General features: G+C 62.3%; 1 protein-coding gene across 1 annotated transcript; it reads left to right on the plus strand.

Annotated features, from left to right (window-relative positions):
* Positions 1-5,218: 5,218 nt before the first annotated feature.
* Positions 5,219-10,140, plus strand: MYCL (MYCL proto-oncogene, bHLH transcription factor). The gene is made up of 2 exons (XM_027813303.2): positions 5,219-5,895; positions 8,315-10,140. Exons 1-2 carry the CDS (start codon positions 5,349-5,351, stop codon positions 8,872-8,874), a joined length of 1,107 nt encoding a protein of 368 aa, XP_027669104.2. The 5' UTR covers positions 5,219-5,348; the 3' UTR covers positions 8,875-10,140.
* The last annotated feature ends 1,701 nt before the right edge of the window (positions 10,141-11,841 follow it).

Raw genomic sequence — 11,841 nt, forward strand, 5'->3', positions numbered from 1 at the left:
CCCAGGGGCTTCTCAGCTCCAGATGCTTTTTGGCATTCCTGACCTTGAGCAAAGCACTGAGAAACTGCCTCTGGGAAAGGCGGCTGTAGGGGAACAATGGGCAGCCCTTTGTGCCGGAGATTGTGCAGAAAGACTGCAGACAGGTGTAGCCCTGCCTACATATCGAGTAGGAGAAGTGGAAAGACCAGGATTTCCCTGGATTAGGAGGATTTTCTTCCCCAAATCTGGTATTGCACAATTTCCGGGGGGGGATTTTAGACCTTCCTCCCAAGCAGATGCTCTGGGGGATCCCCACAGCAATGAATGAACCACCGAGGGCTGATCCCGGCGGGGATGTCAGTGTTGCGGCTCCTGCCAGGCTTGGGGTCCCCAGGGACCCACAGGTGGTTGAGGCTGGGCCCCTCACACTGTCACCCTTCGCACCAGGACGCCGAGTTCGATGTGATGGCCTTGCAGGCAAGACCAGAGCTCAAATATCCCTCTGACAGTGATGCTACAACATCCTGGCCTCCACATGCCTGAGTTGGGGACACCATTTGGCTCTGAGGGTGACTCTTCAGGGGCTGGGACCCAAACACTGCCCTTGGGGACATGGTTCAGGCCCAGGGACAGGGATAGGGATGGGGGCTGCTCCAGGGAATGACGGCTTTGCCATCCCACCTGCCACCCACGTCTCCTCGCTGTTACGGATCTGGCGCAGTCTGGAGCAGGAGCTGAGCAAGCGTGAGCACACCCGAAACCAGACAGCCCTGCCAGGCTGGGCCGGCCAGGACTGGGATGGTGGGACTGGGAGCAAATGGCAGCGAGCTGGTCCTGGAGCTGTTGGGGGGGGGGCATGGGCTGCTGCCCAGATCGGGGCCAGCGCCGCCTGCACACCGCAGAGCTTCACCGGGGCTCAGGGCACCTCCCGGCATCAGGCAGGGTGTGCTGGGGCAAAATGGGCCCGGGGGGGGTGAGGATGTATAGGGCTGGAGCTGACGGTGTGTTTTCCACCCCCTCCTCCGGACTTCGCTGCCTGCTAAATTCATAGGGGCTGGCTGCACCCCCAGGGTGCCGGGGCTGGCGTAAACCCGGGGCTGTGAGTGCTGACCCCTGCCCCATACAGCTGGGCAGTATTTCACGGGGCTCCCGTTACCCCACAGGGACTCGGGCCGGCGTTTTGCAAGGGCCCGGCCAGCCCCCATGGCCGCTGCTTCACGGGGACAAAGGGGACACATTGCATGGCAGCACGTGGCAGCTGCCCTGTGCTGCCCACACCAGTCCTGGGTGGGACCCTGGGGAGCACGTCATGAGGCTGAGGGGGACCAGGTGGGGCTGGGGGGTGTTGGCACAGAGCCTCGGGACCCCCATGGGGATAGCAGGGTGGCTCAGAGGCTGCTGCTGCAGTGGGATGGGGACAGCCAGTGGCAGCCCCCAGCTCAGGGTGCCACCGGGACACCTGCCAGGCGCAGGGTGGCTGTCTACCGTGGGGAAGCACTTGGGGGCTGGAGCTTCAAAGTCCGTCCCTGCTGTCAGTGGGGATCCAAAGGGCACGGGGGGGGGGGACGACGACGACGGGGACACAGGGACACGACAACCCGGGGAACTGCCTTGCGTCATGTGCCAGAGCTGTGCCAGCCACCAGCTGGGCCACGGCAGCTCCCGTGGAGCTGTGCCAGCACCGGGGGCACGTGCTTGGTGCTGCCTGGGGAGCCGTGCCAGTACCCTGCAACTGGGGGGCACAGAGAGGTGCTGGGCTGGCCCATGGGTGGCCCCCCCAGCCCTGTCACCGGCAGTGCCACAGCCCCTGGGGCACTAACTCACCCACCCAGCCTTGTTTGCGCAGCCGGCGTGGGTGCTGGCAGCGAGAGGCTCTTGGGTCCTGTTTGCCCAGTGCCTGGAGAGAAACGGGATGAAAGGGCCAGGATGAAAGGGCTGCGCGGCCCCTCCAGCCCTCTCCAGGAGCTCTCTGCACCTTCAAAGCATCTGGAGCCCATTGAAGCCGGGACAAACTCCTGCCTCATCCTGGGAAAAGCCGGAGAGGTCCCCGAGGCCCTCAAGGAGGGGGCAGGAGACATGGCCGAGAGCTATGGGTTGTAGGAGCCTTTGTTCCCGCGCCCGGGGTTGTGTTGGTGCTGGAGCAGGCGGTCTGGAGCAGTGCCAGCTGTGTCCCCAGCCGTGACCCCCTGTCCCTGCAAGTGCTGGGGCAGGATGAGTCCCCGCAGCCTCTGCCCTTAATGCCAACAGGGCAATTTGTTTCCGAAAAAGAAAGAGAGGCTTCACCCATGCTTCCCAGGAAGGGTGAAGGGCTGGGAGCAGCCTGACTGGGGACACTGCGGGGACATGCCCAGGGCTCCCAACCTGGCTGGGGACTGAGGCCAACACCGGAGCACAAAGGGGACATCAGCCCGGGCTGCTGGGGGATGCCTGGGTGCTGGGCTCCTGTCCCAGCCCCATGGGCTGCCAGGCGGGATTGGGGTGCTCACGACTGCTCTGGATGGGTCAGGAGGGCATGTAGGGTGCTGCAGCCGTGGTGGGGACCCCACAGCACCCTCGTGGCTGGGAAAGCACAGCCCCGGGCCCAGCACCCTCCTGCTGCGCTGACTCAGATTCACGAAGCTGGCGAAGCTTTGCAAGCTCAGCTGCACCCCAGTGCCAGCAAGGAAAGCAGTGACGGAACAGCCCTGGGGACATGCTCGGGGATGCTGGGGACAGCCACCAGCCCAGCATCCGCTCCCAGCCCTGCCCCTCCGCCTCCCCCGTGCCGTCTGCCGCCGGGGCAAAGGGGAAAATGAGGCACGGAGCGGTGAGCAGCGCCGTCCCCGCTGCGAGCTCGCCTCCGGGCCCTGCTAAGCGGGGACGGGGTGCCCGCTGCGGAGGGTGCCCCCCCGCTCCCCCGCCCCACGGACCGGGGCACCGTCACGGGCCCCGGCGTTGCCCGAGCCCCAGCAGGTGGCGCCCTGCGCCCGCCGGTGGCTGCGGCCGGAGCCCGGGGCCGGGGGGGCCCGGGGGGAGACCGGGAGGGCTGTGCTGGACCGCGCCGGGCAGCGCTGGGATGGACTGGTTCGTGCTGGGCTGGGCTGGTCCGTGCTGGGCTTCACTGGGCTGTACTGGCCCATGAAGCACCACACAGGACTGTGCAGAGCTGGGCTGCACTGGGCTGTGCTGGTCCATGAAGCACCTCACAGGACCGTGCGGAGCTGGGCTGCACTGGGCTGTACTGGGCAATGCTTTGCTGAGCTGTACTGGGCTGTACTGGGCTGTGCTGGGCTGTACTGGGCTGTATTGGGCTGTGCTGGTCCATGAAGCACCACACAGGGCTGTGCAGAGCTGGGCTGCACTGGGCTGTACTGAGCCATGCTTTGCTGAGCTGTACTGGGCTGTACTGGGCTGTGCTGGGCTGTACTGGGCTGTATTGGGCTGTGCTGGTCCATGAAGCACCACACAGGACTGTGCAGAGCTGGGCTGCACTGGGCTGTGCTTTGCTGAGCTGTACTGGGCTGTGCTGGTCCATGAAGCACCTCACAGGACTGTGCAGAGCTGGGCTGCACTGGGCTGTGCTGGGCCATGCTTTGCTGAGCTGTACTGGGCTGTGCTGGGCTGTGCTGGGCTGTACTGGGCTGTATTGGGCTGTGCTGGTCCGTGAAGCACCACACAGGACTGTGCAGAGCTGGGCTGCACTGGGCTGTGCTGGGCTATGCTTTGCTGAGCCGTACGGGGCTGTATTGGTCCATGAAACCCCATACACAATAGTCCAGGGCTGGGCTGCACTGGGCTGTACTGGTCTATGCTGCTTGCTGGACTGGGGCAGTTGGCTCCCTGCAGGGCTGGTGCTGCAGCTGGGGGACCCAGTGCCCAGCACCCCCAGCTCCCAGCGCCTCCAGCCAGGGCAGATCCTGTGGCCCGAACTGCACTGAGGGGCGAGAGGAGGGGGCTGGGGTGGGTTAGCGCACGCTGCTGCGGGGAATCTGCTGGTCCCAGGTGAACTTTGTAACAGCACGTGTGTGCGTAATGACACCACAGTCTTTAGTGTATAAAGTGAAAGCCTCACCGTGTTTTCACAGCATTTCTTGCCCTTCCTAGAAGGACCTTGGCATGGGGAGATGCAGCATCCTGCTGGGCTTGCCCAGGTCCCTGAGGACACAGCATGTCTCTCCGCACCCCAAGGCTGGATGTGCTGGGTGCCACACGGGCACAGCTGAGTTTGAGCAGCAGTGATGGGGCTGGTGGTGGGAGCTGTGTGTGTGCGCGAACAGCTCTGCTGCATCCCAGGCCATCCCTGGCTTCCCTCCGGCCCATTGCTCCTGGCTTCCCCGGCAGCTCCCAGCCCCTGGGGAGGGGCAGCACTGCAGCCCCCGTGCTTCCTCCATCTGCAGCCCGTGTCCCTGGCGTGCAGAGTGAAGTGCCATGTCCCCCAGCGCTGCTTTTCTGGCATTCCCATGGCCCCTCCTGATTTTAGCCACCTCTTTGCTGGACTTGGTGGCTTCCAGAGGGGCAAAGCTCCCAGCTGGGCCTGTGAGGGCTTTGGGAGGGGTGTGGTGGTGCCTCTGGGTGGCACCCGAGGTGGCACCCTGCGCAGGGCACAAACGCTAAGTGACCCCACTGCTTCCCTGGGGCTGAAACTGCCTGTGCCCGCAGGGAACGGCCACGCAGCAGCAACGGGTGGCTGCAGCGGAGGGAGGTGGCAATGCCCCGGAGTGAGCCCAGGAGCCCAGCGGGCAGTGGGGGGACAGCCAGGTGGGGGGTGGGGGGGAAAGGGCACTCAGGGGTGGCGTCTGGCAGCCCGCAATGCCTCCCTGTGATTTGTCCCCGCTTTTCCAGGTTGCTTTGCCATCGCTCTCAGCCAGACGTCCCCAGGCTGGTGGCTAGTGGCCAAAAATCTCCCTGCAGGAGCCCCTGCTCCTTGGCGCTGGCAGAGGGGGGAACCACAAGCCCTGACCTTTCTGATGGGCTAAGGACGGCATCGGGGGCTGGCGGGGCGCAGCGAGGGTCCCCCAGCGCGACGCGCGGGGTGGCCACTGGCTAACAGCCCCGTTAGCAGCCCCGTTAGCAGGACCGGGCAACCCTGGGGCTGGGGGTGCCGCGGTATGCCTCACACCGTGTCCCCTCGAGGGCGGGGATTAGTGCAGGTTCCCGCCCTCTATGCAAATCAGAGCACGGCGATTGGCGGGCGGGCGGGGCCGCGCGCCGCAGACAGGCTATAAGAGCGGGGGGGGAACAATGCACCCGCCGTCCCGGCTCGGTGGCTGGTGCCGCCGCGCCCCGCAGCGCCCCGCCAGGTGGGTGCACCGGGGGTGGGGGGCTGCCCCTCTTCATCCATGGGGCTGGGGGTGCCCCTTTCCTGAGCGGAACTGCAGATCGGGCGGGGGATGCCCTCTTTTCTTTCTGGCCCCCCTCTAGGCTCCGCCGGCCCCCCCCTCCCCAATGCAGAGATGGAGTTTGACTCGTACCAGCACTACTTCTACGACCACGACGCCCAGGAGGATTTCCACCGCTCCACGGCCCCCAGTGAGGACATCTGGAAGAAGTTCGAGTTGGTCCCCACGCCCCCTCTGTCCCCCCTGGGGACCCCCGGGGCGGAGGAGCGCTCCGGCTGGCTCTCCCGCTACTGCCTGGCCGGGGAAGAGCCGGAGTATCTCATAGGGACGGGGGAGATCTTCGGGAATCTGAGCGCTTTCATCCTCAAGGATTGCATGTGGAGCGGGTTTTCAGCCCGGGAGAGGCTGGAGAAGGCGATGACAGAGAAACTTTCCACGGGCACGCAGAGGGCCACCCCCCACAAACCCTCCTTCGCGCAGGATCTGGGGTTCAGCAGCTCGGTGAGCGAGTGCGTGGATCCCGCCGCCGTCTTCCTTTGCCCGCTGGCCGAGAGCAAGATCCCCGCATCCTCGGGATCCGAGGGCCAAAGCGATTCTGGTAAGGGATCGAGGCGCTCGGCCGCGCTGCGGGCAGCCCCCGGCCCCTCGCGCCCCAGCCCACGCGTGGGGGACACGCGTGTCCGCACATGTGCGTGTCGGGCGCCTCCCGCCCTTTGTTGCGGCTCCAAGCGAGCCCCGGTCCCGACCCCATGAACAAAGCGGGGGGTCCCCTGCTCCCCTGCCCGAGGGGCTTCTGCTCGGGAAGCCCCTGCGGCTCGCGGGAGGGTGCGTGGGGCAGCCCCCCGGCCGCTGCGTGGGGCTCTGGGGGTCCCTCTCGCTCGGCCCGGCCCCACGGGAGCGTCGCGGGCAGGTGGGCGAGGGGCGAGTTTGCAGCTCGACGTGGGAAGTTTGGGGTTTGTGAGTTGCAGCGCGCTCGGCTGCCGGCCCCGAACCTCGGCTGCTCCCCCCCACGTTCACAGGGCCCACCCGCGACGGGATTCCCTCGGGACACAAGGCAAACAGTCTCCCGGGGCCGGGAGGCTGGCGAGCAGCGGCGGTAGCCCGGTGGCCCGGGCAGCAGCAGCCCCCATCAGCTGGGGCACGTCTCAGCCCACCCTCGGGGCGCGCCTGCTTGTCTCGCGTGGGAAGGGGGGGGTGTCGTATTTACACGGAGGGTCCGGCTGCGAAGTTGCTACCCCCGAAACCCACCAGCCAAGGAGGTGCCACCCCCCGCATCTCGGGCCGCGGCCACCTATTTTCAGCCCCTAATTAAATAAAAAATAAACCATCTGGGTGTCCCCAAAGCCACTCGCGGCCCCCGCGAGGGTCGTGCGCTGTTTCCCCCGCTCCCACGGAAGCGGGGGGGTCTCGGCTGCCGTGGGAGGCGCTGACGCGATGCCGTGACCCCGTTAATAAATCTGCCGGTGGCAGCGACCCGCGCCGGTGAGTCACGGCGCGGGACGGGGATTTAATGCCATTAGGAGCCCGGGGGACGGTAAGCGGGTCACGAGCGTTAAGAGGCTTAACCCAAATTTGGGGGGGGGGGGCGGCGGGGGTCCCGGTGCCGGGGGGTCCCGGTCCGGATCCGGCCGCGCCACGTGGGAGCCGAACAAAAAGCAACAGATTGCAAACAATGAGAGGAGCCGCGCTGATGGACGGGGCCGGGGGCCAATGGAGTGGTGCGGTAGCCGGCTGGCCCCGCCAGGCAGCCAATGGGCGGCTGGGGAGGGCGGGGCCCCGCGTGCCGACTTTTATTAATGAGCGGCGCGGGGGGGGGGGGGGGGGGGGGGTGCGCGCGCGCGTGTGTATATACACGTGGCTGAGACCGGGTGCGTTGTGACACTGATGAGCGCGGCCTGGGTGGGGGAGTGAGCGCCCCCCCAGTAGCTCCAGTAGCAGGGTGGCTTGGGCTTATGGGGCAGAGCCCCCCCAGAGGCGGGGGGGGGGGGCGGTGTCGGGGGCCACAAGCAGGACGGTGCCCTGGAGCCCAGCCCCTGCGGCCACCAGTGGCCCTGGCACAGGAGGGGTGTGGGCCGGTGGTGCTGCTGGGGGGGGGTTGAGCATCTTGGGGGACCTGTAGTGAGCAGCTGTGTTTTCCCCAAAAACCTAAGAAAAAGGTGTCAGCGCATCCCTAAAGGGAGCGCAGGTGTGTGGGGCCCGGTCACCACTCTGTCCCCAGGGACCAGCTTCCCGCTGCTGGCATGGGGCACCTGCAATGCCAACGGGCGGGGTGGTTTGGGTTCAGTTATGCGTTATTTAGGTTTTGCTGTTCCCAGCTCTGATAACCTCCCCCACGCTGGCAGCTGGGCTTGGGATGCCTTTGAGGTTCACTGAGCCTGTTGGAGGGACCCCTTCACCTCTCCCTCCCTCCCAGCACCGTGGGGGGGGTGGGGTGGGGTGGATTGTCCCCTCTGGCCCCAGGAAGCCTGGCCTGAATGGGGTTTATCACTTGTGAAAAGTAACAAGTCACCGAAGTGGGAAGCTGCAGCCAAGGGGAACAATAGGCAGCTCTGCCCCCATGTCCCTCATTTACAATTTCAATGGACCAAGAAAGCGCCCGACCAGGATGAGCTCTGGAGTTCAGCTGCCCCAGGTCCCCACCATCCTGCTCCTCCTGTCCCTGCGGGCAGGTGGGCTTTGGTGTTCCTTGCTTGATGATCCTTTGTTGGACACATGTTGCTCGTGGTACCAAAGCGAGGCAGAAGTGAAGCCCCATCCAATTTTGGGGAACTGGGCACGTGAATGTAGAGGGAAAGCTCCTTCCAGTGTGATGGTGTTGGAAGAGCACTTAAATAGTGTCATCCCTTCTGGAGGTTGCGTAGTGGCTTTGGGGTGCATGAGCAGATTTTTGTGGGATGGCAGTGGGGACATTGTTCAGGGGCTGTAGGGAGCCCCTGCAGGGTGAAGAGGGGTGACCTGGGGGGCTCCCAACTGATGGGATTTTTTTTTTTTTTTTTTTTGCCATGTCCATTGTGCAGAAGGTGAAGAGATCGATGTGGTGACAGTGGAGAAGAGACAATCGCTCAGCCTGAGGAAGCCGGTCACCATCACGCTGCGCGCCGACCCGTTGGACCCCTGTATGAAACGCTTCCACATCTCCGTCCACCAGCAGCAGCACAACTATGCTGCTCGCTCGCCACCAGATGCGTGTCCCCCACCAGAGCCACCCCAGCAGGACAAGGATGAGCCACTGAGCACCGTGGAGCCAGCCCCTGCCATCACGCTGCCTGAGCCCAGCTTGCCAAAAGCTGGCAGCAGCCCTGGCTCTGACAGTGAGGACGTGGCCAAGAGGAAAAACCACAACTATCTGGAGCGCAAGCGGCGCAACGACCTGCGCTCGCGCTTCCTGGCCCTGCGGGACCAGGTGCCCGGGCTCGCCAGCTGCCCCAAGACACCCAAAGTGGTGATTCTGAGCAAATCCTCCGAGTACCTGCAGTCACTCATCAGTACCGAGAGGAGGATGGCGGCTGAGAAGCGGCAGCTTCGGCTGCGGCAGACCCAGCTACTCAAACGGATTGCTCACCTCAAGGGGCACTAGCACCCCATGTGCCCCCACCCTGGTCCCCACGACCCCCCTGGCTCCCTCTCAATTTGCACATTTTTTAAATTTTTTTTTCCGGTTGTTTGTTGAACTGTTGGCCCCAGGGGGCTGGAGCACATGGGGTGCTGTGGGGTGTCTGTGGGGTGGCTGCGGTGCAGTTCCTGGCTGCAGGAATGGGGGCCACAGAGGGGGGTCCCCCCTTTACGGCATTGCCTGCGTGGGGTTGGCTTCTTGGCACTGGGTGTTGCAAGATTTCCCTTGTGTGTGTCCCTCCATGAAGCTTTCTCAAGTGACTGCTTCAATTTACAGGCTCTATTCCCCCTCCCCGGCAGCCCCTGCAGCCCTTTCTGCTGTTTGCCACCACCAGCATCACTCAGAGCTGCCCTGGGCGTTCATCTCGCCCTAAAAATCCCAAGCGACCGTGGTCTGCTTTGGCTCGTGGAGGCAGACACCGAGAGCCCAGCATGGGGCTCATCTCTGGATGGATCCCCACGGAGATGGTGACAGCAGGATGCCTCTCCCCAGGGTTAACAACACTCCGTGGGCGATCCCCTTGCTCGGCTGGACCGTACCTCACTTTCTTACCACTTCACGCAGTAGCTTGTCTTTGAATTTTATGTTCTAGAACCTGCTGCTGTAACTGCGAGTCTTATACTGTGTTTTTATACTGTATTTTTGTACCACTTTTTGAGAAGTATTGGTAAAGAGTTTGCTTTTTTATATATATATAAAAACTTTCTTTTGGAGGGGGGGGTCCTGCTGCAGGGGAGGGTTCAGTCCTGCTGCACTTTAGGGAGATCAGGAAGGGGCTGCCGGACCCTTGAGCTGAGTCCTTGCGGAGGCCAGTTCCCCCCTTGCAGCTCTCCAAACCACCCATATGCAATAACGGGGGATTTTTTTTTTCCCCTTTCCCACCCTTGTGACCCCCTTTCCCACTCTTGTGAGTGCCCCCCTCACCAGCAGCTGCTTAAAATTCCCCAGCAAAGCTTTGGGCTTTGCAGGGAGCATGGCTGGAGGGGGCAGATTGGGTGCATGGGGGGGGGGGTTGTGCTGCCTTCAAGGCTTCCTGCTGCCCAGCCTGCAGTGGGGTGTGTGGGTGACAGAGCCCCCTGTCCCCTCCTGGGGTGCTGGCAGGGGTGGCCCCACAGGATGGCACCCTTGGGTTCCCCACTGACCTGCTGAGAACAGTTAGAGTTAACACTGTGGTCGGATTTAGCACTTTCTTCATTACCTCACACTTCATAAATAAATAAGTTTGCAACAGCCTGGGTTGGCTTTTTCCATGCAGGCGGCTGTGGGTTTCCATGCATTGTGCCATGATGCTCCGGGGGAGGGTGGGGGGCTGGCCTGGCTGCTGTGTTTTGGGGTGTCCCCAACACAAAAATGTATTTTTTGCAGCGGGGCTTGGCTGCCTTGCTGCCAGCAAGACTGGGCTCTTTGTCCTGACTTTCTCCCAGCGATTGAAACAGAAGCGGTTACGGTGGTGCAGCCAGAGAAATGAATCCCCTGGATTATTTTTCGTCCTTTTAAGTGATTTTATTGGCAAGGAGGGGCAGAAAGCCCACGCTGGGCTCAGAGAAGGCTTTGGTGTAATTATAAACCCCCCTAATGGGACTCAGGGCAGTTGGTGTAGGGCGATTGCTGCCCTGTGGGTCAGGGGATGGGGCTGTGGTTGGCAGTAACCCTATAGGGAGGGGGAATGCAATCTGCTCACTTCAAGGGGCATCAGAGAACTTCATATACCCAGATCTGCCAAGTGGGTGAAATTATATATATCTGCGTGCCTCCTCCCTGCTGTCCCCAAACTCAATGCGTTTGGGTTTCCCTCCTACTGGCAGCAAAAGTCTTGCTCTAAATGCAGGAGGGACACGGGATCCTCTTACCGCTGAGAAGTCAGAAAAGAGCTGCTGCTGCTGCAGGAGACTCAATCACCTGGGGGAAGGCAGCCTTAAAAAGCAACAGTTCTGCACGGAAGCTCTTAAATACCTGTTCCCTGGGGTTCCAGCAACATTTCATACTTTCTGCATGTTGCATCACGCCATGTCAAAGTGCTTTTGAGCTGTATTAAGAGCTGCTCGCAGGAACCACAGCTTACACATGGAGCAGGGTGGCCTAAATCCGACACCTCGCCCGTGCGCAGCAAACAAAGCCCAGATGTACCAATCCCTCAGATGTTTATTTTTGTTGTATGTGCACCGACACTGGCAGACTGGTGTCCTTTTTCAGCTCAAGGTGACCCTCCCGATAAGGTTTTTAGTAAGGTGTGCTTTTTCTTTCTCGTGCTGAAGGCACATAGGATGTTTAAAACATTATTTTTCTTTCTTGGAAATGATGTTGCAGATCTGTGGCCAGAGCTGAGACCCTCACCAGTGGAAAATGTAAGTTGGTCTCAAATCAAACCGGGAAACAGTTGCAGTTTTGCACACACCTTCGAGTTCTCCTGCTTAAAGCCTGCATACATAAATATATATATATACTTGAAAGTTCCCTGGTTACTAAAGCAGATGTCTCCTCTCACATTGCCACGGTAAGGACGAGGAAAACAGGCTGACAGCGCTATTAAGCGAATAAAATAGCAGGGCTTTTCCTCCTTGCTCATTCAGTGCTGCGATTCGCAAGTGCCGGCTGTAACCATCACAATCCAGCGTTCCCAGCCCTGACAGTTATTTTTTTCATGCGCGTCGCCCTGCTCGCACCCTGCTCCTGGCCACTGCCCCCCTTGCCTCTGCTGCCATACCCCCCCACCCCACTGCTGCTCTCCCACCCACCGTAGCTTTGCTCCTGCCCGCGCCGGGTTTGGGGGGCAGCCTGCGCCGGCCCGGGGGTGCCGCGGGCACGGGGCTGCCTTCACGCCTGGGCTGGCAAATTTTTAGGACAATTTCCCGAGGCGGTGATAATCCCTTCCCCTCCGAGGGGGGGGCTGGCTGCCCGCACCCCTCCCCGGTCCGCAGCCTCCCGCTCCCT

This window comes from Falco cherrug, chromosome 3, assembly GCF_023634085.1.
Source record: "Falco cherrug isolate bFalChe1 chromosome 3, bFalChe1.pri, whole genome shotgun sequence".
NCBI lineage: Eukaryota > Metazoa > Chordata > Aves > Falconiformes > Falconidae > Falco > Falco cherrug.

Excerpts from the sequence above, each read along its gene's own strand:
- MYCL (XM_027813303.2), top strand. The coding sequence starts at position 5,349 with ATGCCCTCTTTTCTTTCTGGCCCCCCTCTAGGCTCCGCCGGCCCCCCC. Across the intron at positions 5,896-8,314 it reads CGAGGGCCAAAGCGATTCTG|AAGGTGAAGAGATCGATGTG; the intron begins GTAAGGGATCGA and ends TCCATTGTGCAG.